Genomic DNA, 26,188 nt, shown 5'->3' on the forward strand with positions numbered 1-26,188 from the left:
TTTAACAGCCAATGTCGGAAAATATCGAGAGCCTCAAGTCAGTTCAAAGGTAGTCTTTACACTTGGCTGTTAAGTAACATTTAAGAACTACTAAGTTTTACGTGTGTGAAGGCCTACATAAAATCTCAAGTTATTTTACTTTGCATCTCATTAAAATCGGAAAGTTGAAACGATTCAAGAAAAGTTTCAATTGACTTGAAAACCACCCTGAAAACCGACTTTGCGAACTTGCGGTTTCCTTAGCTTTAAGAAAGACGAAGCATGTCAATCAATCTTAATTATGTCGCGTGAGGAAATAGTCGGTACGGGAGGCGCCTCAACGACAAAAATTCCACACTGATGACCTAAATCAATGTTTACGCAATTATTCTGGTATTCGTGGAGTTTCAAATGTAAATTTTTTCGAGTTTAGATTTTGACTTTTAACCTTTCTCAATGTTTGTTTTAAGCTGACGCTCGTTCGCAGAAGAATTCAAAACTTTACGATAACAGATTATAAAAGAGAAAAAGTGTATTTAACTCGAACAAATTTACATTTGCCCTGTATTTGGAACCCTGTGATTGCCAGATTAATTAACCCCATGATTACCAGACTAAGGGCCTGTTTACATGGAGGTGGGGGACCCCAGGTAGGTGAGGTAACATGTGGCGGGTCACCCCACCTATCATGTAAACGTGATCAAATTAAAATGAGAGATTATTATGGACAATCGGGTTACCCCACCAACCTGGGGTCCCCCTCCTCCATTTAAACAGGCCCTAATTGACCGTGTTGTTGCCAAGAAACTCGTAAACATTACAGTGTTCAGTTAGTGTAGTCATTTGCATAATGCAGCATGCAAAAACTTAATCCAAACAAGTCCCCTGGGGCCGACAGTATCTTGCCTTACATTCCATCCTCGTCCCCAGGGCTTTACCGTTCTTCTTGCATTCTAAAATCCTGTGCTTCGCAACTGGCACCCTCAGTCACACACATATACCGTATTCCCTCGAACAAGCGCCCAAGACCTTGACCTTCCAAGCGCCCACCCACCCCCTAGGCCATAATATCAAACAAGCGATCCCCTACAATAAGGACCCCCCCTCCCCTCCCCATCATTTTCCTAAACAATAGGGATACAAGAGCAATGCAACGACCTGCACATCATTGACGAGGATGATAAAGAGGATGATGACGAATCGCTATTTATAATTAAACAGGCATACCGATACATAAGTGTGTATAGTGTATGAGGACTATGTTACAATTCATTGAATGGAAATTAAGTTAATAAGCGCCCTCCTCCGTTAAGCCGAAGTTTCGAGTAAAGCGCCCGGGCGCTTTTCAGAGAAAATACAGTATGTTGAAGGACTCAACCCGTCTTCTACCCGAAGAGTGGAAATATGCATATGTCACTGTGCTGGGAATTTAGCTATAATTATTCGCTGCGATTAGTTTAGAGTTCGCGTAAGGAATTTCAGAAGTTCCCCATTGGTGGGAAGGGTGGACGGTTTGAACTTCTCAAACAGATGAATACCTGCTTCGTTTGTTTTGGAAATCACCCGCAACAGAAGTGCCCCAACAAGAAGCTGTGCTCGTTGTGTGGCAGTGAAAACACCACGTTCTCTTGTGCAAGTCCGAAAAGGATCCCAAAACTGATTTTCATACACATGCCGAGTCAGCAAGTAATGCGACACAAGAAGCTAAATTGTAAATAGCTTATTATCCACTCTCCTCAGCTTCTTGCGAGCTGGCCTTGCCCTCTAACCAATCCAACAAGCAAAGGTGTGTGAGAGTGGAAAGAATGTCACTATATTCGTTTATGGTGGATCAAACACAACTTGTACAACAAACCAACCTGATGATAGAATCAAAGCAAATAAACAGAACAAGTTCACACTTGATGTCACCAGCTATGGGGAATGTAGAGAAGACTTACAACACTCGACAATATCAGTTCACACTGAGAACAGACTCTGGCAAGAAAGTCAGCGTTACGGCATTTGGCATGGACAGAATTACTGGTCCTGTAGCTAAGGTGAATACTTTAGCCTTAGCTAAATTGTTTCCAAGCTATGACCCAGAGTTACCGCAGAGAAAGCCTAACCAGGTAGACATTCTTCTTGGTCATGACTATTTTGGATAATTTCCAAAGTATGCGGAGGTAAAGTGTGGGGAGAACTTGAGTATAACGTGGGGGGAATTTAGGATCTGCCTTCAAGGTACCCATCCCGATCTGGTTGAACAATCTTAGTATGACTCGAATCTTGTAAAGACAATTCAAAATTCAGCGATTAAACATGAAGAATACAAGGTATATCTTCACACTGACCCAGAATTTCAGCCAGATTGTGTTTCCCCAGTTGAGGTGTTTGACAACAGTGAAAACGAAAAGTGGAAAACTTCATTTGTGGTGAAGACCTAGGAACAGAAATCACACCGAGGTGTGGTAGTTGTCGTTGTGGAAAGTGTCCAGTTGTTGGTCACACCAAGGAACAGCAAGAGTTTAAGTTGATTCGTGAGAATTTAGAATACGATGTAGCGCATCAGTGCTGGGTAACAAGCTATCCCTGACTGGATGACCCATCCGCCGTACCAAACAATTATGATGCAGCCTTAGCTACCCTTAGGAAGACAGAGCAAACTCTCAGCAAAGACAAGCAGTGGGTGGAGACATACCAAAGACAGATGGAGGATATGCTGCATGGAAGTGTTGCTAGAAAGCTCTCTGAGGAGGACATACAGAAATGGTTTGGTCCCTTATTCTACTTCTCTCATCTGGCTGTGGTCAGGCCAAAGTCAAACTCCACACCAGTGCGTATTGTGTTTAACTCCAGCCAGGTGTACAATTTCGTGTAGAATTTCCTGCCACACATTCTGCCCATTTTGGTCTGGAATTGGGTATGATTTTCCAGGAACGGTATAGCATGAATATATATATTCGTCGTTTCAATTCCAAATGAAAATATAAACGAATTCAAAATGGCTTTTAAGAAATATCTTTGTTGGTCTTTTAATCTAAGTAATGATACCATAATTTCTTATATGGCAGGTCTGAAAACGAGTATGGATTTAAGAGGCCTGGGACCCGTTTCTCGAAAGTCCCGATTATTAACGGGCCCGGTAAGCTGTCTCCGTTTACATTAAAGATCGAGGTATAAATAGTTTTGCATCTAAAAAGATGAAACTATCAGTTAATGAAACAAAATGGAGTAGTTTTCTAGCCAGGAGCAGCGCTCTTATTCTTTATATTTCGATTTGAATATTTGATTTCGGGTCCGAAAAGTTACAGGGACTTTCGAAAAACGGGCCTCAGGTTTGAAAACGGGTGTAGAAAATGACATATTTTGATCTGAAATGGGGTCAGGATTTGGAGAACCGGGCAGCACACCCCACCAAGAATTCCCAGGAATACCCCCCCCCCCCCCCCCCTCACCTTCTCGGGGGTGTAATTGAATTTTTACAAAACCACAAATTTGAAGTACTTTTCTCCTGTGCCATGAAGGCGTGACAACGTGAACAAAAGACAACAACTCATTTGTTATTCTAAAATACGCTTTGTCATCACAGTTTCTTCTTTCCACAGGCTAATTTTTCTATACATTGTTTAGTCTGTCACTGAGATATAGGATAATGCCTGAGCTTCAAGACCTTCTCAATTTTTAAGAAGGCAGAGGAGCGAGCGTGAGGTTCCACGTCATTGGCCCGCCCTTCCATTTATTGAAAATAACAACCTGTTCAAAACAATGGAAAGGTGCATAAAAGTGATATAAATGAGTGATATAGGTATTTTATTTATCTACATTACACGTATGAGTAAACGTGAACGTGCAAAAATTACAATAATCCAGTATATATTAAAACGAAAGAAAAAAAATCAATAAATAAGTAAATAAGAAAGTAAGATAAGAAAAATAAAATCAAAATAAGAATATACGAAGATCAATAACACTAAAGGGAAATCTAGCGATGTAAAAATCTAAACTAGATGTTTGTTTGGCTATTGTGACTGTGAGATGACTTGAAACGAGGGTGATTGGTACTTGACAATTACTGAACTTTGTCGCCGAACAACGCAGGCATCGAAAATGAGCAATAAAACCGAATCAATATATCAATAACTCAAAAAGGAATTTGTGTCTCGATTTGCATTCCGATAGTTGTTTTCGCTTTTTGCGTCGTTGTTTGGAGGCCCATTCTGGTTCCTTAGGCTCAGTTCAAACGTCGAATAACACATGTGCCGAATTTAATTGCTATTTTAGTCGACTAAAATAGTTAAATACGGCATTTGATTCAAACGTCGAATTGAACTCGCTGAACTCTGTCGAATTTAACTCTTCAAGCCAGACTGATTTGAAAACCTACCAAGAAATCATGAAACACTGGCGGAAGACAACAGAAAAAGACACCTGCCCAACGGATTAGGAATTGTTCAATGAGTTTTATACAGACAGTGGCTGGAAAGAACTTCCTTATGCGTACAACATCAGGCGGATAATCGTTCGGCCCATGATGTCATTCCACTATGCCTGCTGTCGACTCCAAAGCCATGGACGTCAGAATGTCGTCCAAGTAGAAAGGAGGCGAGTACTTTTGATGGTCCCATCATTATTCAGCAGTACAACTTAGAAAACTGGTGGAACAACAACGTCCTTCACACGCTAAAACGTCATCAACTTGCAGGAGGCTTGCTTAGTGAATAATTACATTTAGCCATCGTGAATATGCTTAAATACTTTGTCAGATTTGTTTTACTTCACACTGTCAAGACGCCTTCAGAATTTCTTGATTATATTGTACAAGAGCTTCTTTTTTTTACCTGCTATCCAGGCTATCTAAGATATATGTTTACATTCCGGTCTACATCCTATACTCTACACGGCAATTATGTTTTGTTTCTACCGTCTCTGAAAATTACTACTTATGGTCTTCAATCCTTTCGTACATGGCTTCAAAACTATGGAACTCTCTTCCGGATTTTTTTCGAATTTCTAACTTTTCGGATTTCAAGCGCAAGATACTACAGTATATGACTCCTTTTAGTAGTTCAAAATTTTAGAATGTTGTTAATTTCACAATTTTTTGTAGTATTTAGAACTATACTTGAACTCGAAGATACTAGTTTATCTTTAGCTACATATACTTTATTTAACCTCGAATTTAGAGTATATGTATATGTATATGTATATGTAAGTATGCAATAAACAATCAATGATTACTCCTGAAGCTTGAACTCCTGTGATTATTAATCAGTATGTATGTATGTACGCATGTATGTATGTGTGTACATTTTGATATTTCATTAGTAAATTCTGGTGTCAACCGTGAATGTTTCATCTCGTATGTGTAGTACAAGTATTCAATTTAGTTGTGAACGTAACAGCGTAAACAGTGTTTAAACTCCACTTAACTGAGACTTTATGGTTAATTATGATTAATATTCCTTTTTAATTGGTATTAAATTCCAAAGCTGGAACCGAGAGCTTGTCTACAAATTTTGCTTAACTTCAGCGAAAAACACCTTACGAGCAGAGATTTCTCTGTTGCAGTGCTCTTAGCATTCAAAACCCGTTCGCGTCGCTTGTCAGTCGCGTAGTTGGTTTGTTTCATACACCCCGAGAGAAAACAAACCAATTAAAACACGCGAATGACAAGCGACATGGACTTTGTAAACGCTTTTAGCCATGCAAGAGAGAAATCTCTGCTCGCAAGTTAGCAACAAAACAAAACAAAAACAAGAGCGATAATCCTGTTAATCAATTAAGTTATGCAAAAATATTACCTCAAATATCGTAGCTTGTTATTCCCTGCAGTTATAAAAATGTTATATTCGATTGCTTCTGATACTAGTACATGTAAAACAGCACGTGCAAAACTATTACCCGCCCCCTCGGAGAATCCATGAGAAATATGAGAGGGAAGACCGAAAGTTTAGTGGATGACGCACCTAGGCACAAAAATCTCATTGGCTCCTTGATTAATCGTTGCTAGTTCCTTTTACCTGATTGGTCTAAATAAAAAAGGAACAAGTAACCAAAACCCAAACTTCCGACCTCTTAACACTTTTAATTACACAATAGGTTTACCGGAACTTTATTTGAGTAACTCTTGCCAAATTTCAATATAAAATCGAATGGTTTCGATGGAATTGACCAAGCGAAACGAAAATAGAAGCTCTAATCGCAAGGACAGGAACTGTTCAGATAAGCTTTTAAATTGACTACTGTCGCTGTAGCATCGGGTGAGTGTCACTACCAGCTCTTATCTAAATTACCGCATGAAGGACAAGAACTCACCGTTTTGACATGCGACAATTTCGTCGCCGACTATTATGGGTTGCTGTAGTATTAGTTTTGGTATTTTGCCTGAAGAATTTCAGGCGCCTTTTCCCACCAAGCATCAAATGGATTGATTTAAGAAATCAAAAAGATAGTCTCTCCATCTTATCTCCGGTTGAGGAACCTCATCTATACCTCGAGCAACCCATGTTTTTGCTTGTTGTCGTTTCTTCTTCACCTAACAAACGGGTACACGCGGGAAGGAGAGATGTGATACGGAAGACTTGGGGCAATGTTGAGGAAACTCGTGTGCCAAACGATGTTATATGGAAAGTAGTGTTCGTAATGGGCAAACCACAGAACGCTGAAATGAACCAGGTCATAATGGCAGAGCACAAAAGTCGAAGAGACTTACTTATCGGTGACTACAAAGACGAATATCGAAATATTGTCATCAAACTTCTGATGGCATTCCAGTGGGCATCCAAAATTAAGTGTTCCTATGTTCTCAAAACGGACGATGATGTTTATATCGAAATTCCTAAGCTAGTTGAGTGGTTGATTAAACGAAGTGATGAACATTCTCTCTATGGTGGTATTCTCTATCAGGGAGAAGTTGTCAGAGACAAGACTCATCGACATTATGTTAAAAAAGATGATCTCTCCCTGGAGCATTACCCGATGTTTTGCAAAGGCTCAATGTTTGTCCTATCATGGAATTTGATTCCCAAGATGGTGGGATTTTCAAGACATATTAAAAGAATTGGACCCGATGATGCTTACATAGGGCTTTTAGCCTTCCAGCTGAACATAAAACCAGTCGAAATACAAGGATTTCAACAATTTAGTCACATGCACAAACTTATCAATGTCGTAACTACGTGTCAAATCCAGGAATTGATAGGAATTGGTGATTCTCTCAACCCAGAACAAATAAACTATATCCATAAAGTTAAAAAATCCCTTCCAAAGAACGGAAAACTTCCTAGCGTTTGCATATCGCTATTCATGGAACTTGTACTTTTGTTGTCTTTATCCTGTACATTTCTAATGATATTTTTGACATTTTGCTGCCGACGGAGGTGTCGCTTGAGAATAAAAAGGTAACACAGGTCGTTTTGCCCGTTCTTTAAGCGTCAAAAAATGAATAAGCGTGAATGACAGTGTCAACAACTTTTTCCAATGAAAACTTCACAGAAAATATGCATCAAAGATCGACGTAGCGTAGCGATCGCTGATCAAGTACATGTAGACTGTAATTTTTTTTGTGCAGTGAGTTTCAGTAACTCAAAAGTGATTATTGAGATCGATAAGATCGTTCAGATCGCTCGACCTTTTTTGAGCAATTGTAGCAACAGAATCCAAGCTTAACTAAAATCATCTCTGATAAGCCGTGTTGTAGAGTGCTGTTTGTCATCGGGCGAATCGACTTACGTCCGGACGAAACAATTGCAGGCGAAATGACCACAATTCGAATAAACATATGAGACTCCCTTCACAGTTTCTGAGTCACCACTTTCGATGGAGCTGGCTGATTTTGCTTACGCACATTTGAATTACGCAAATCAGTACTTTAACACCCTGAAATCCCGGGGGGGGCACTCAAGGAATGTTTGAGTAGAGGGGTGCCGTCGCGACCTTCAAACCATGACCATGTTTAACAGCCAAGTTCGGAAAATATCGAGAAACTCAAATCAGTTCAGTGGCAATCTTTACACTTGGCCGCTAACTAACATTTAAGAGCCACTAAGTTTTACGTGTGTGAAGGCCTACATAAAATCTCAAGTTATTTTACTTTGCATCTCATTAAAATCGGAAAGTTGAAACGATTCAAGAAAAATTTCAAGTGACTTGAAAACCATCCTTAAGAGGCAGTCCCGCTAACAGCGGTCCGATCGATTTCGCGTCAGAAAAAAGTTTCCCTTTAAACTTTGTGCACTGAAAGGGTTTGGTATATAAGTAATAAAAATGATTTTCTTTTTTGCAAATAATATATTTCCGCTTTCCCACAGGCGCGATCACGTCCGGGCCAATTCGTCTCCTCCAGAGCCCGATTTAAAGACCGAAAATTGTCGTTTTTGAGGGTGGCGTCATATCGAAACTACAGATAACTATAAAGTATCTTTTACACCAGCTGTTTCCACTGCCTTTTATTGACAAATGAGCAAAATATCGAACTTTTTGATAATTTTGCAGACAATCTGTAAGTCCCGAAAGACACCACTATGAACAGGTCGCCCGACTGCCAAAAAACATGCTCAGATTCGAGAGCTAAAATCTCAATTGTGGGACAAAAATCTGATATGAAATTTATATCAAGATCAAGGTATTACTTCATTTTAAGAGGTTCTAAAGTCAAATCTGCGGGTATCCGCCTGCACACGGAGCAGCGAGAAGGTAAATTTGGCCATCATGGCACTTTGTTTACAAAAATAACTCTGACTCTATAATTAGTATAATATATTTATCTACTCGATCGATCACTCGCTTGACCGAAAAAATATTCACAGCTCTAAAATTTGCTTAAATGTTTCCTCAAAACCTTCAAATAAGCGCTTTTTTTGTAATTTTATTTGAAAATCAAAAAAGGCGAAATATTTTAGGTTTATAGAGCTAAGGTCAAAGAAACCACTATTGCTTATATGCAAATTAGCTGGTTGTCACGCAATACCTAACCAAAGTGGATGAGAAAGCAGAGTCTGTATCATGGCGACTCGTTTTCTAAAAACACGAGAATTTGGAGACTGTGGGGAATTTCGAGGTATAGCTGAGCGTGTGTGCTTAGATCAATGTAGGAACGATGTCATTTGAGTAGAGGGCGGATTATGGAGAGAGAACACAATTCTGTTTGCAGAAGATAAAATCGTGGGAACGCTCGTTCGAGATTGGCTAGCTTAGCCGTATTTGCGTTGTAATAAAAAGGCGACATGCCTTGTTCCGCCCATCCTCTGAGTACTCTAAAACACCCCAAGGGACGGACCATTAGAGAAACTAAATTGTTGGTAACAATATAAAGGAGCATTTGTATACAGGAAAAAAATACCCAAAAAGTTCAAAAACGTGAAAAAATGTTGTCGATCACCTCCCCAGTCACTTTTTATATATTTGTGTGTCCCAAACAGCATTGCGTTCAGACTTGCAAACCAAAACGTGGAAGCTTTTATTTTTCGTTTCTGTGTTTAAATGGCACAATCTGCTTTACTATCAATATGAAATGCCCTCTTTGGTGAATTCTACAGTCGGTTTTGAAGTCAGCCAATTTACGCAGAATACGAATTACTGGCACAGTGACTGAGATCCAGCCATGTATTGTAAAGCACAGTGTGAATGTAACGTTCGAGTCGCGCACTGATAGAAAATCTGTACGCTTACTATGTGCCCTATATTCGCCTCTTCAGTCAAGATTAACTTAAATATTTCATCCCAGCTAAAAAAAACCCGGATGTTTTTGGTTCAGAATCTCCCATGAAACATGAGTAGCGAAATACGAAAAATACTAGGCTAACAAAAATATGTCTGTAAAAGAATCCAGGCTAGGCTAATTTTATGCCCACGAGACTGTTTTGTAAGGTGTTGTCAATTCATCTTAGTGTAGTACAGAAATCCAGGGGTAAAATGCACTTTGTGTATTTTGTTATCTAATAAAAGTCTCAAATCAGAACAAAGTTTCGCAAACAAGTAAAGCCTCCCCCGAGCCCTGTACTCCCGCTCATATACTATAATTATTTACGGATCCAGGGTTTCATATACAGTTCACTTATTTTAGGATTTTCACTATAAGGGGCGGAACATTGGTGTGGTGCTGGGGTACGGCTTTCTCATCATTCTAAAAAGGTTCGTACATAGAGCTCTTGTTCACAACACCCTCTCGAAGTGGAACATGCTAACTGAGTTCACGGCCCAGTTGATTCGCCGAATAAAAATCAATGTGTTCTTTTCCAGCCGTGTTTATGAGCAGCTACACTCTTCCACCATGTCGGTAACGTGTTTAATCAGAGCGGCTTTCTTGTCCGTTGATTTACGTGGCAGCTCAAAGTGGTCACACATGACCCTCAGTTCCTTCACAGTAAAGCGCGACAATGCCTCAGTCTTGACCAGATCGCCGATGTCGTAGCCATCATATGTGATCGGATGTTCCAGTCCTATTTGCGACAGCACCTCTTGAACATCCTCATCTTTGTTTTGTTGGTCCAGGTGTGCAAGATCTTCATCCAGCAGAGTATTTTCGTCGTCTTTTTCCACGTGTCTCTGAGTCACCTGTTTCTTCTGCGCTGCAGCAAGTCGGGAAAAGAAGGCTTGAACTTGTAGCTTCGTCAGCCACTCGTCTCTCGAGAATTTTCTAGTGCCGTCTTGGTTTTTGGCGCTTCTCATATCCGCTGACACTTGAACTGGATCAGACTTTCTTCCAGTTTGTACTCCGGCGTCAAATCGGGCTTGGAGATATGACTTTACGTTCTCTGAGAACCTTGTCCCACTACCCCTCGGTTTCTGCAAGGCCCATCCGGCTTCAGAAGATTCCGCATGAGTTGCTGTCATAGTGCTTTTTGCTGATGTAGGCTACTTCGGTTTCTGCTCACTTACTGACATTGCCGAGAATTTCCCAACCCACTCGCGACGCAACTTGTCGTAAACACTTTCTTGATTTGTGCTGATGGGATCATGATTGCCAAAGTTGATGTGGTCCTGTAAGGCATCATAGTTATCGAATGAATGTGAGCAGCCGGCTTCGTTGCATTCGAATAGCGCAGTTTCTGTGTCAAGCTTTACACTTTGGTTCGTCTTTCCTTGTAGTTTTACACACCTAGGTTGAACATCCCAGAACTGTAGTTGGTTGGTGGCAGGTTTCAAGGTTATTGCACCGGGAACTTGGACGTCTAGGTCTGACCACAGCACGAGTTTTCCAGCTCCAATATCATAGGCTTTCCACATTCGCAGCCCAGTTCCCTCATATGAAAAGTTGTGAAAGGTGCTGAAGTTTGGGATGCGGTTTACCTTGATTTCTTGATCAGTGCGCTCTATCTCGCAAACAGCAGCTGTGCATCCCTTCACTGGTCGGACCTTGAGCGCTTCACGCATGTCTGCCGCCGACAGGATATCATTACCCTCGTTACAGAAGCGTCTGACCACGCCCTTCAGGGGGCTGATGATGCGGTCGCACACATCCTTCCCGAACTGCGGCTCCGAAAAGTCATACCTAGAAATCAACGGTGAAAGCGCTTACTGGAAGTTGTTGTTATCTGATTAATCCTTAAAGTATCGAAACAAACATCCCCTTGATAAGAATTGAATTTTACTTTCCCGTTTTCTTTTATACAAATCACATCCGGTGCATGCATATTTCGGTATCCAGAGGGACGAGTTTATGATCTCTGCAGTGAAACGCAATGGAGAATAATAAATACGCACGTGGCTACTTAGTGCACAGAGGTTATGAAATATATGAATGTAGCATTTTTGTTCCTTGAGCTGATATCTCGGAGTAGTAAAATGTTTACGATGTACAATAAGAGATATAAACAGTAAAGCAATTACCTTAACACACTTATGCCGGTATGAACGTGAACCTCATTCAAAGCAGCAATCAGGTTGTTGTTGTGATAACATCCAGCTCCATCTGAACGCAGCAAGGCTTTGCTGATGTGCGGGTTGGCGATTTTCAGAGTCTTCAAGAGATGCTTAATTATCGCGTAAACTGTGTAAGAGTCTTGGGCACAATTGTCAAAGAGATGCACATAAGAAGTAACCTCAAGCTGTTCTCTGTCTGCTGGTTTTGATAGGACACAGCTTATATGCCAGTTCATCCCACGCTTTCCATACCATTCTGATTGTTTCTCGCGGTATTTCATCTGTATAAACTTCATGGCCCAATCCATCACTATGAGAATGGTATCACTCTGAAGGCAATTAACGGCATCAGTTTTCGCGCGATCTTGATTCTCTGCCCTTAGGATGTGGGCCTTCCACTGGAGAACCATGTCCTGTGCTTGAGCAGCATCGTACAACATGTCTTCTTGCTGGTCTCTGCTGTAGAACTGGACATCTTGTGAACCTTTAATCTCAGACAAAACAGAGCCCAGTGTGTTCCTGAGACTGTCGCAGCTTTCACACAGCTCCATATGATCATGAGTACAGGATGTCTTGAACTCTAAGCACTGCGTATCGCTAAGTGCGTGTTCTCTGCAGTGCTCAGCACACAGATTGTCGCTGTCTTCACGACAGTGCGCACGGTAGCTCGTTTTTAAGTAGCGCTTTGCTCCCTTTAGATTATCCCGAGATCCCTCGCACCATTTATGGCGTGCACCACACTGCTCCAAGTCATCCACTATTTTATTGAGGGTGTCAAAGCCTTCTGCCCCACTTGATGCCGTGTTATCTAAGCCCTGGAGTGACTTGCGCTGTGATGCCTCTCGCACTTTCAATATCCTGTATAAGGTGGACCTGCCTAAAGGCTGATAGTCTTCTTCTCTGCACCACTGATGATATTGCTCAATCATTGTTGAACGCCCTACAGTTCTGACTACGTTAGGCATAACCATCTGCTGACTTGAGTCCAGCTTAACTGTTCTCGTTCCAAAAGAAACATCTTGATAAAAATAAGGCTGGTCAACAAAATCCAAAAAGTGTTCTAGTTTCGACCTATCAATGCGTACCCTGTAATGAGGAACTTTTTCCACTTCGAGCCCAACTCCTACCGTTTTTGCATGTGTTCTTGCTTTCTTTATTTGGCGATCACTGAGCTTCTCAAAGGGCGCGTGCATTGCCTTCAGTTCGTTTGACGTATAGCGCAAGGCATATATACTTAGGATTTGTGTTTTTAGATTCTTGGTTGGTGCTTGCCTGTAGGCTGACGTCAATGCCTCGACCTCTTTATCTGACCTGGAAGCACGCTTCACGTACGATTTCAGCAACTCCTCGCTAGAGCTTGGTGCGATCACTTTACACACTGCCCGACAGGCCTCGTCAACCTTCTCTTCGCACATCTGCTTTTCTTTCTCTGTCGCAGTGCCCCAGTCCACTTTCAGCCTAAAGGTCAACGGCTCTAAAATCTTGATATCGGACAGTCCAGCGATTTGCGCCAATGCGGTATTATACACCTCGAATGTCTGGTCTGGAAAAGTCTGCATGTCCTCGCCTGTGCTGTCATCGTCCACTGACTCTAGTTTGCGCCACTGTCCAGGTGTCCAAGGGAAGTCACCAAGTGGTGTGGAAACAGTTGGGGTGTCTGGTGGGATCTCTCGCATCTCCGCCAAGGCCTTGTCTTTGCTCTTCCTATATGAGACACAAGAAGGCATTACCACATGACAATGATGGAAAAGCGACTGGCAAGAGACCTACTGCTAAAGGGAAGCTAGGGTGATTTCCCTCCGAAAACTTCAAGTTATGGAATTTAGCAGCATATAAGAGGCATATCTCTTCTAATGCCTGAAATCACCCCGACGGCCACGCCTACACCCAGAAATTGTTATTAGAGGGCATTTCATATCGATAATAAAGCGATTGTGCCATTTAAACAAACAAATAAAAAATAAAAGCTACCACATTTTGGTTTGCAGGTCTGAACGCAATGCTGTTTGGGACAAACAATATAAAGTGATTGAAAAGGTGATCGACAACACTTTTTTCACGTTTTTGAACTTTTAGGGTATTTTTTTCCTATAAACAAACACTCCTTTATACTGTAACCAACAATTTAGTTTCTTTAATGGTCCGTCCCTTAGGCTCGTTTTTAAACTTTAGGGTATTTTTTTCCTGGATACAAATGCTCCTTTATGTTGTTACCAACAATTACGTTTCTCTAATGGTCCCGTTCTTGGGGTATTTTCAGAGTACCGAGAGGGTGGATGGAACAAAGCATGTCGGCTTTTTATTACAACGCAAACAGGGCTAAGCTAGCCAATCCCGAACGAGCGTTCTCACGATCTTATCTTGCGCCAACAGAATTGTGTTTGAGCTATGACAAGAACTGAGGATAACTGTTTTTGCGCATTTTAATGTCAAAAACAAGAATATTTATATTAAAGATACCTAGTCAGCAGTACTGCATCATCTTCATCGCGTGGTTCCGCATTCGCGTTTCCTCCCTGTAGCCACGGCCAATTACTCTGGACCCTTTTGCTGTGCGCCTTTCTACAGCTACTACAGATCGCTTAAAAAAATCATACACGAGATTATTCATAATATCTGCTATTTGCGCAAGTTGTTTATGAGTCTCAATTATTTCAAATAAGAGGTAATCCAGAAAATAGGCAAATACTCACGTGCTCCGACAGGAACAAGAACACCAAACACTTCCATTTCTTCCCTTGATACCTTCAAAGTAAATGCGCGATCTGTTCTGACCGCTCTGTGCTCTCCCTTGTGGTCAGGGTACTTGCATGAGCTTAACTTTGTCTGATTTCCCCAGTACTGCCCGAGATACGCACGGTGCTTCGGACAAACAAGCATTTTTTGTCTCTGCGTTTCGGTCGTATAAAACAAACCTGAACGCACCAAAATCAATTCTCCCTCCATAATCCGTTCTCGACTCAAATGACATCGGGATAAATGTTGACTTAAATCGTTCCTACATTGATCTAACCTTACAAGCTCAGCTATACCTCGAAATTCTCCACAGTCTCCAAACTCTCGTGTTTTCAGAAAACAAGTCGCCATGATACAAACTCTGCTTTCTCATCCACTTTCGTTAGGTATTGCGTGACAACCAGCTAATTTGCATATAAGGAACAGTGGTTTCCTTGACCTTAGCTCTATGAACCCTAAGACATTTTTCCTTTATGATTTTCAAATAAAATTACAAAAAGCGTTTGTTTGAAGGTTTTGAGGAAACATTTAGAGCTGTGAATATTTTTTCGGTCAAGCGAGTGATCGATCAAGTAGATAAATATATGATACTATTATAGATGTCAGAGTTATTTTGGTAAACAAAGTGCCATGATGGCCAAAATTACCTTCTCACCGCTAAGTGTGTAGGCGGATACCCGCAGATTTGACCTTAGAACCTCTTAAAATGAAGTAAGGCCTAGACCTTGATATAAATTTTATATCAGATTTTTGTCCCACAATTGAGATTTTAGCTCTCGAATCTGAGCATGTTTTTTGGCAGTCGGGTGACCTGCTCAGAGTGGTGTCTTTCGGGACTTACAGATTGTCTGCAAAATTATTAAAAAATTCGATATTTTGCTCATTTGTCAATAAAAGGCAGTGGAAACAGCTGGTGTAAAAGATATTTTATAATTCGTTTTAGTTTTGTTATGGCGCGGCCCTCAAAAACGACAAATTTCGGTCCTCAAACCGGGCTCTAGAGGAGACGAATTGGCCCGGACGTGATCGCGCCTGTAGGAAAGCGGAAATATATTATTTGCAAAAAAGAAAATCATTTTTATTACTTATATACCAAACCCTTTTAGTGTACAAAGTTTAAAGGGAAACTTTTTTCTGACGCAAAATCGACCGGACCGCTGTTAGCGGGACTGCCTCTTAAAACCGACTTTGCAAACTTGCGGTTTCCTTAGCTTTGAGAAAGACGAAGCATGTCAATCAATCTTTATCATGTTGCGTGAGGAAATAGTCGGTACGGGAGGCGCCTCAACGACAAAAATTCCACACTGATGACGTAAATCAATGTTTACGCAATTATTCTGGTATTCGTGGAGCAACCTCGTTCCCAGGGTCTCTCATCTTCCCGCCCAAGCGAGAAGATGAGAGACCCTGGGAACGAGGTTGTTCGTGGAGTTTCAAATGTAAATTTTTTCGAGTTTAGATTTTGACTTTTAACCTTTCTCAATGTTTGTTTTAAGCTGACGCTCGTTCGCAGAAAAATTCAAAACTTTACGATAACAGATTATAAATGAAAAGAACTGTATTTAACTCGAACAAATTTACATTTGTCCTGTATTTGGAACCATGTGACTACCAGTTTAGGGGCTGACCATTTAACTCTTGAGGGGGGGGGGGTGATTTCTGGTCATCAAAATTGTTTTTTCTAGCAATCTCCTTGGCAGGATATTTTATTTGCCCATAAGCTTTCTATTACATTTGTGCTGCATGCAATTTTTTGCTTCCGACGAGCGCTTGCAGGAATTTTTTTCAACATAACCTCCCCGCCCCCCCGTCAAGAGTTAAATGGTCGGCCCCTTGATTAACCCCAAGATTACCAGACTAATTGACCGTGTTGTTGCCAAGGAACTCGTAAACATTACAAAGTGTTCAGCTAGTGAGGTCATTTGCATAATGCGGTATTTAAAACCTTAAACCAAACAAGTCCCCTGGGGCCGACAGAATCTCACCTCGCATTCCAACCTCTTCCCCAGGGCTTTACCCTCCTTTCTGCATTCTAAAATCCTGTGCTTCGCAACTGGCACCCTCAGTCACACACATATACCGTATTCCCTCGAACAAGCGCCCAACCCTTGATCTTACAAGCGCCCACCCACCACCTAGGCCATAATATCAAACAAGCGATCCTGTACAATAAGGACCCCCTCCCCTCCCCATCATTTTCCTAAACAATAGGGATACAAGAGCAATGCAACGACCTGCACATCATTGACGAGGATGATAAAGAGGATGATGACGAATCGCCATTTATAAACAAGCATACCGATACATTAGTGTGTAAAGTGTATGGGGACTATGGTACGCTTGATTAACAACTACTGTTTTGACAAACGGTTAAAAATATTGACTTTATGATTACGTGGACAATGTGTAGTTTTAAGTTGTTTTTCTAGTAAAGATTTAGCCAAAATAAAATTACAATTCATTGAAAGGAAATTAAGTTAATAAGCGCCCTCCTCCGTTAAGCCGAAGTTTCGAGAAAAGCGCCCGGGCGCTTTTCAGAGAAAATACAGTATGTTGAAGGACTCAACCCGTCTTCTACCCGAAGAGTGGAAATATGCATATGTCACTGTGCTGGGAATTTAGCTATATTTATTCGCTGCGATTAGTTTAGAGTTCGCGTAAGGAATTTCAGAAGTTCCCCATTGGTGGGAAGGGTGGACGGTTTGAACTTCTCAAACAGATGAATACCTGCTTCGTTTGTTTTGGAAATCACCCGCAACAGAAGTGCCCCAACAAGAAGCTGTGCTCGTTGTGTGGCAGTGAAAACACCACGTTCTCTTGTGCAAGTCCGAAAAGGATCCCAAAACTGATTTTCATACACATACCTAGTCAGCAAGTAATGCGACACAAGAAGCTAAATTGTAAATATCTTATTATCCACTCCCCTCAGTTTCTTGCGAGCTGGCCTTGCCCTCTAACCAATCCAACAAGCAAAGGTGTGTGAGAGTGGAAAGAATGTCACTATATTCTGTTATGGTGGATCAAACACAACTTGTATAACACACCAATCTGCTGATAGAATCAAAGCAAATAAACTGAACAAGTTCACACTTGATGTCACCAGCTATGGAGAATGTAGAATGTAGACTTAAAACACTCGACAATATCAGTTCACACTGAGAACAGACTCTGGCAAGAAAGTCAGTGTTACGGCATTTGGCATGGACAGAATTACTGGTCCTGTAGCTAAGTTGAATACTTCAGCCTTAGCTAAATTGTTCCCAAGCTATGACCCAGAGTCACCGCAGAGAAAGACTAACCAGGTAGACATTCCTCTTGATCATGACTATTTTGAATTATTTCCAAAGTATGAGGAGGCAAAGTGTGGGGAGAACTTGAGTATAATGTGGGGGGAATTTAGAGTCTGCCTTCACGTTACCCACCCCGATCTGGTTGAAGGAAACTGAGTATGACTCGAATCTTGTTAAGACAATTCACAATTCAGCGATTAAACATGAAGCATTCCATGTATATCTTCACACTCACCCAGAATTTCAGCCAGATTGTGTTTCCCTAGTGGAGGTGTTTGATAACAGTGAAAAGCATGTTATCTCCAAAAATCAGACAGATGTTATAGAATCCCTCATCGGGAGGTTATGTCAGACGAAAAGTGGAAAACTTCATTTGTGGTGAAGACCTAGGAACAGAAATCACAACGTAGTGAGGTAGTTGTGGAAAGTGTCCAGTTGTTGGTCACACCTATGCGTTCAAGGAAGAGCAAGAGTTGAGGTTGATCCATGATAATTTAGAGTATGATGCAGCGCATCAGTGCTGGGTAATAAGCTATCCTTGGCTAGTGGACCCATCCACCTACCAAACAATAGACCTTTTTACCGATACGGCGTCCATGTTGCATGAATTCGATTTAAGGAGTATTATAGGATGCCCAGGGGGCATGAGCACACTTCGTTTGTATTTTCGATTATTTTTCTTAAAGTTTTCTTAGAATAAGATTGTAATGGGAAAAAAGATCCTTGTACCGTGTTTGGATGTAATAATGATCGCCTTTTTCTAGTTTAGTATTAGGAATATAATCTTTCAATGTATATTTCTGGGAAAAAGGCGATCATTATTACATCCAAACACGGCACAAAAATCTTTTTTCCCATTACAATCTTATTCCAAGAAAACTTTAAGAAAAAATGTCCCGAAAGGAGCTCGAAAATACAAACGAAATGTGCTCGTGCCCCCTGGGCATCCTATAATACTCCTAAAATCGAGTCTGTAATTCAATATGGCCGCCGTATCGGTAAAAAGGTCTATTATCATGCAGCCTTAGCTACCCTTAGGAAGACAGAGCAAACTCTCAGCAAAGACAAGCAGTGGGTGGAGACATACCAAAGACAGATGGAGGATATGCTGGATCGAGGTGTCGCTAGAATGCCCTCTGAGGAGGAGTTACAGAAACTGTCTGGCCTCTTATTCTACATCTCTCATCTGGCTGTGGTCAATCCAAAGTCAAACTCCACACCAGTGCGTATTGTGTTTAACTCCAGCCAGGTGTACGTGGGAACCTCCCTCAATTCCTGTTTGGCTAAAGGATCAGTGCTATATGAATAATCTTCTAGGCACTACAGTCACAGCCGTCCGCTCAGTCTGCTGTTTCTATGTTAACACGAGCTGTCGTCTGCTGATACCGTTTCAGTCACACCACTGCTATAGAATGGTTCTAAGTATTTACGCGAAAATTATTGCCCAATATCCCTAACTTTGAAAGGTAACTTCCGCGATAAACAGGAAGCAGTAGAACTTAATTTGCCGGACAAAAAGAAAAGAATATAACTTCGCGATGAGTTAAAAAACTGCATATGTCGTCGCCAGTATGTATGTCTAGGGGGATTTAGACTCTACTCATTAATTCAGAACCCAAGGTATTCCACAAAGCTCTATCCTTGGACCGCCAATGTCCTAGGTTTTATAGGTGCTCTTCCCTGTGCCGCTGAAAAATCGAGTGTATTTTTGAGCTTCCTGGCCTTTAGTCAGAGAGCTTTATGCCGGCATCGGCGTAAGAATGATGGTAAGGTCATCTCTATTGTTTTTGTACGGGCGTTAAAGCGTAACCTTCGGAGCCGAAGGGACTGGGTTCGACACCTGCTATCTTCCCCTGGCCATTCTCAATTTTATAAAGCGTTTTTATGACAAGGAGGAATATGATACTGATCGTTCTTGGGGCTTTTTAAGCCGCCGGTTTCCCGGGCCTGTTTGCTGTTTTCAAAGATGAACTCAGGACAAGAAAATCGCTCAAAGCTTTCTTTCTACAGCCAAAATTATAACTAAATATTCTTCGGGAAAGTCTTTTCTTTCTATTTACGGTGAATTAATATCGACTAAAGGCTTTTTAAAGTTCTGTAAGCTTAAGCTTATATCAAACCTCATACTAGGTCAGATCAGTGTCTCAGTCAAATCTTAATACAAACGTGCATAAACTAACTTCATAAACTGCATAAATTTTACGCATGAACTCACCTGTCAAATTTTAACCAATCAGAGCATAAAAATTGGACGTGGAGCATGACCAACACGTGACCATGGTAAGAAAAGGTCTTTCCCGCCTGTATTTTAAAAAAACTGGCTGAATTTTTGCGTCTGAGGTCAGTTTGAAATCAAAATCGTAATAATGCGGAGCGATACTGACATAAACACAACATATTTGATATGAATTTTAAAAAAAAGTAAACGTAAGCCTGCAATCATTTGAGAGCGAATAAATTGTCAGCGGATAACTTCAAAAAAATACTCGACCTTGATGGGTCGACACCTGAGCCCGCGATAGGGTCAGGTGATACTGGTCAGCGGATACCCTGTTTTGACAGCTGTCAATTGATGACAACATTGATGTGCAATCAGCTTCCTCCTGGGCTCCCAAAGTAGCTAGAAAGTGTGAGAGTAAACATTGGTATGCCTGTGGTGCGGACGGACGGTCGGTCGGTCGGTCGGTCACGTGGTTACCAAATTTTCTGGGATGGGTAGATTACCTTAGCTATGGGGCTCCGCCCACGTGCGCGCGGAGCTCCGCTATTAATAACAGTACACTTCTGGCATCATCTTGCAAACATTGTTATCATCATCATTATCATCATCAATGTCATCGTCATCGGCATTTACTACCTATAATACAATGCAGTGAATGCTAAGTAAACTGTGGATGGGAGTCGCCCATAATCTCAAAAATGAGTTTACCTAACAGGATGGCAAAAAGAAGAGGACGGCAAAACGCTTGTGTGTGACAAAGGTGACAGGGGTATTACTAGGGTGCTTTTTCAGGATCTTCACTTAACATTTCATTTTTTCTGCTCTTCTACAAAAAACTTTTTAAAGGAATGTGAAGTTTAGTGGAAGGTTATTTCAAACAAAATTATTGTCATGCTTGTCACATAAGGTTTGCCATCATCTTTCCTTTCCCATCCTGTTGCATAAGTAAACTCAAGACATGCAGATGACATTACAGTCATCCATATGCCAAATAAATATCTTGTAATGTATTATGAAAACAATTATAACTGTTTTCTTTGTTTTGTCCAAAAGCAAAGAAGATAATTCAAGGTAATTTCACATTGAGCAATCAATGGCCTTGTAAAATGTTAAAACGCAAGCTGTTACAAGTAAGAAGAAACTGAGGGGAAAAGTATTTTCTAAATTGGATCCAATCTGCAAAACAGTTATTTTGCTTCAATTTGATGACATAGCTTTCAAAAATGAGAAGAATTACAAAATTTTGCAAGGCCATCAACAAACCTTGATGGAGGAATGCAAAAAGATTCATAAGTGGCCCTCAGCCAGCAAAACAAACTGTAAAAATTGCAAAATTTATGAGAATATGTGAATTACCGTAATGATTCGATTTAGCGCCCGGGGCGCTTATTTACTTTTGGTACCTCAAGGGAGGGTGCTTATTCGGGACAGGGCGCCTATTTAATTTTTTGAGAAACAACCTAATGTTCAAAACAAAACTTTAATAAATATTAAAATAACTAACAATAACAGAAACCGTAACAGTAACAAATTGTTGAAAGTTCAGTTACTTTTAAAAGAATCGTTCATTTTAGCGGTAACAAATATACATGTACGGTACGGTGAATGTTCATGAGTTTATCTACAGTAACTAACAATAACAGAAACTGAAACAGTAATAAATCGCTGAAAGTCCAGTTGCTGTTAAAAAAATTGTTCATTTTAGCAGTAATAAACGGTATACATGTACGGTACGGTGAATGAGTTTATCTATTCGACCTCGATGACTTCAGTGTCACTTGCGTCAATTATCAAGCTATCTGGTGCCGCATCCTCAACGTCGGATTCTGTGATCCCGTCGAAAGGATCTTTGTCGCGTGAATTGCTCATGGCTTGTTGGGCAACCCTGAGCCGTTCTAGTCCTGCACAGCAAGGCTGATTTTCCATGAAGCAGTGAATGTGTCCGTCCTCTGATCTATCCACTGCAACGGTTAGCGAACAGCTCTTGAATGAATCGATAATCATTCTTTTGTCCAAGCCATCCCACACCGCAAGGATCCACTTAACTATCTCTCTCCGGGGTGGAGCACGCATGTTTCCCGTTGCAGTGAAAGAGTGGGCTTCACCAGCCATCCATTCATCATACTTTTCCGTGACATTTGCTTTAAATAGCTTATTCCAGACCACGTCGGGCGCTTGGATGTATTTCGTACAACCCCCTGGGATGATCAAAGGATCTATCTTTGATGTCCGTAGTTCTTTTTGACTGTTTCCATCACGTGGCACTTGAACGAATCCCACGCCAAGATTCGTCGGGTGAATGAAAACTTCCCCAGAACACTTCTTACCCAGTCAAGGGTCAGTTCTTCGTTCATCCACCCGTTAGAAGATGATGCTACAACACATTTATCCTTGAATTTTTCATTGAGTACTTTGGTTTCTCTCTTAGCACCGGGAAAGACGATAAAAGGCTTCAATTTCGTTCCATCTGCTTTCGCTGTTAAGCAAACTGAAACCTTTGTCTTCTCGTGACCAGTTGTTTTCATGGTTATCGTGTTGTGGCCGATGGAATCAACAGTTGTATTTGAAAGCATGTCTTGCCAAACGACTGTTTCGTCCATTGCTATTATGTCACTGTCACTGTAGGAAAACTTTACACGTAGCCGTCTTGCTTGTAACACATATGCGATCAGTTTGTCGATTAGTTTTTCGGGATCCTTTTGGGATTCTGTTGTACTTGCGCCGTATACATAACCCATGTCTGGTCATGAACTTCTGTACCCACCCAATGCTTGCAGTGAATGTTGGAGGAAGTTCCATTTCCTTGCATTTCTCCTCGTGGAGAAACCTCACTTTGCTTCTGATCATTTTCCTTGATACACGAAAACCATTAGAGCGTCGTTCGTGGACCCATTCCAATAAGACTTCTTCAATATCCAGATCAAAAGGCTTTCTTCCCGCGCCGTCGAGTCGCTTTCGCTTGCAACTAGCAGATTCTAATTTACTCTGGTTTGCTCGCAACTCTCGTATTCTCTTCCGGTCTACGTTGAACTTCTTCGCTGCTTTATAGTTACTATTGCATTCAACGGCAAACCGTACGGCTTCTAGTTTAAATTCTGTTGAATAAGAATTGATCTTTTGCCAGCATGAGACTGAGAAGCATCAGCCTCCATGTTTTAGCGCAAAGTGATCACTGTACGCAGCTGGATACGTGTAAGAATGAGTTTAGGGTTGCAAGTGAACGTGACTGCTCGGAGCTGTTAATGATTTATCGTAAGTAAGAACAATGCAAACGACATAAATTATGAGACAGAAGCGGGAAAGCAACACGAGCAGAAATTACCCGTGGTAAATATTTACGATTATGGCTCGTTCTCGCTATCACTTGATTTGGAATTCGATGTTTGTTTATGAGGTAGAATTTTCGTCTGTTATACGAGGTCATCATGTTTACAAAGCGGCGTGGTCTCCAATCATAGGAGAGTCTCTGGCATGCAGGAAAGATGACCGTAAAGAAGCTAAAGAGCAAGATGAATACGCAGTTGGGACTTACCTTGAAGCTGATAACAAACTTGTTGGACATGTGCCGATGGAACTTTCCTTCCTTATATTCACATTTCTCAAAGCCCGCCATGAGAACAATGTACAGGTCAAAGTGAGTGGATCAAGGAGACTTACTTGTTGTCCCTGGATCCTTTCTGGCCAGAACGACCAGAAGAGCAATCGCCACAAAATTTGAAGAAGAAATTATTCGTTTGAAGGAATTATGTACTCACATGGACATTACAGTTGAGAAACTCAGACGAAGACCACTGTTTTTGTAATACATTATTACGTATGTCAGCTATTAAAGGAAGATAAACCATACGTACTCTGAAGGCGCTGTAATAATATTAGAATAGGGGGCGCTTATTAGAATAGGGGCGCTTATTAACAAAAACACATTCGAAGGGGGGCGCTTATTTGGAAGGGGGCGCTTATTGGAAGGAGGGCGCTAAATCGAATCATTACGGTACAAAATTTTTATTTATTCTAAATAAACTTGACTTACTTTTTAACCTTAAAACTATGTATTTATAAAGCTTATCTGAGCCAGAGGAAATCAGAGACTGTGCAATGCCTAACAAGTTGCCTCTGCTTTTGGAAACTGCTACCTCACTTGAGCATTTTAAAGAGAATTCAAACAGGATGCAAGTCTTGCATCAGAGCTATCTTTCTCAGTTGAGAGAAGTTTTAAAATGTTCTATGAGACGAGATGAGACTAAACAAGACAAAAACATTAAAGTTTGGCAAATTACCGTATTGCATAAATTAAAATTTTATGCGCCTGTCCTTTTTTTTGATGATAAAAATTAGTCAATCAGTGCATGAAATATTATTAAGTTATAGTCAAACCTCCAGTAATGGCCACCTCTTTACAATGGCCACTTTTTTAGCAGATAGTCCATACATTGTACATTGATTTTTGTTTAAGCCTCTCTACAATGGCCACTTTATTCTGTCCCCAAGGTGGCTGTTGTGGAGAGGTTCATCTGTATTGTAAAATTCACGGATCAATTTAGGGTTTCTGGGAAACTGCCCACCTGCCCCTCCCCTAAGCCAACATTTTTCCCTAAGCAAGAAGTAAGTGTTAATGTTGGCTTAGGGGAGGGGTAGGTGGACAGTTTCCCAGAAACCTAAATTGACCCAAATTCACTTTTTAAGGGACTTTTTCGCCACCTTTGCCGTCGTGGAATCTTAAACTCCCTACTATGTGCGCTTACAAGACTCTACAAATATGGCAATAATATTTTTTTCAAATTTTACTTACATTTGCTGTTGTGGTCACCTTCCTTTCCTTTCCTCTTAATATGAAGCAAGTAAAATATACAGGAGAGGGTGCCATTATGGTCTTTTTTGAAGCTGTAAGAAATAAATCGTACTAAAAGACTGTCATCGACTCAAAAGTCGAATTCCTTCACCATGCACGAGCGACCGTGTCATTGTGGACAAATTCCAGTACAATGTAGAGTCTTTAAAAGTGTTTCGATATCATAATGGACGAAAATACCATCAGAAGTATTTTGAAAAGGCATTACAACGTATACGGGATATAGTAACACTACTGTAAAGGAAATTTTTGCTTCAAATTGCAGATGGAGCGATTTGACCAACGTGTAAACAGTTGAAATCAATCAGGCGTTTTCTGGGAACATATGGGAAGGCCTGGAACCAAAGTGAACTAGTGCCCAGTTTTTATCTTCTTCTCTTAACGGCTGTTTTCTTCCCAGGGAAGGGGAGAGGTGGGGTACTTCGGATTTCAAGTGACGGGAGAGATCGATGGAATTTTTTGGGTAGGAAAATTTGGCAAGTTCTCTTTGAGTGGCTTGATTTAAGAAGGGAGTTTTGGGCGTGTTAAAAAATATCTGAAGATTCGTGGTAGCCCAGTGCCCACGAATCCCAGTCCCGTAGTTCTGAGAATATAGTACAACCAAACAAAGACGCAACAGGACGGCAGAAAGATAACCTGAGATCAGGCGTTATTTTTCTTTTGCTTCTTTGGCTTGTGAAAACAGATTACAGAGATAAAGGGAGAGGGCATGATCGCAGGCTAGCAGAAAGAAGACGACGCTTTCTTTGCTATTAAACTGGTTGTGCGGGAAATTAAAATTTGCCGATTTCATTTTTTCGAGTGTCAATTCCTTACAGACTAAGAGATTACCACGAGACTGACTAAATATCACCTGGATTCGAACTGCAAAGTAAAGTAAGAAACAGTTCCAGTAAGGGGGTTAAATCCTACCTTTTCCCACGGCAAAATTAAGGTGAAGTTGTAGCGGATAGGCCCTGATAGATTGTGCTAGCATAATTTTTGGTATAATTCGTCATCACGAACATAATTTTCACCCATTTTCCGAATAAAAGCAATGCCAGCATAATTTGCACTTTTGGCTAGTTTTCCAGCACAAAATTGTTATTTATTAATCATGTAACCAGAGATCAGTGTTACAGGCAAATTTAAGCCCGATAAAATATTTTTTTTGTCTGCTTATAATGGGGTTCATCGAGGGCTCAATGCATGCGCACAACTCGCTCGGTTACCCAAGATGGCGCGCTCGTGCCGGTTGTTAATTATAAAATTGTTTGAGTTTTTATAGTT

At 40.9% G+C, this 26,188-nt stretch overlaps 1 protein-coding gene across 1 annotated transcript in view; it reads right to left on the reverse strand.

Annotated features, from left to right (window-relative positions):
* The window catches only part of LOC140946002 (uncharacterized), a 49,148-nt gene extending 23,936 nt beyond the window's left edge, over positions 1-25,212 (reverse strand). The window contains exon 1 of the mRNA XM_073395063.1: positions 24,860-25,212. Within this exon, the coding sequence (XP_073251164.1) occupies positions 24,860-24,934 (75 nt within the window). The 5' untranslated portion in view covers positions 24,935-25,212. The remainder of the gene's footprint in view (positions 1-24,859) is intronic.
* Positions 25,213-26,188: the final 976 nt, after the last annotated feature.

The sequence above is a fragment of the Porites lutea genome, chromosome 8 (genome assembly GCF_958299795.1).
Source record: "Porites lutea chromosome 8, jaPorLute2.1, whole genome shotgun sequence".
Lineage (NCBI taxonomy): Eukaryota > Metazoa > Cnidaria > Anthozoa > Scleractinia > Poritidae > Porites > Porites lutea.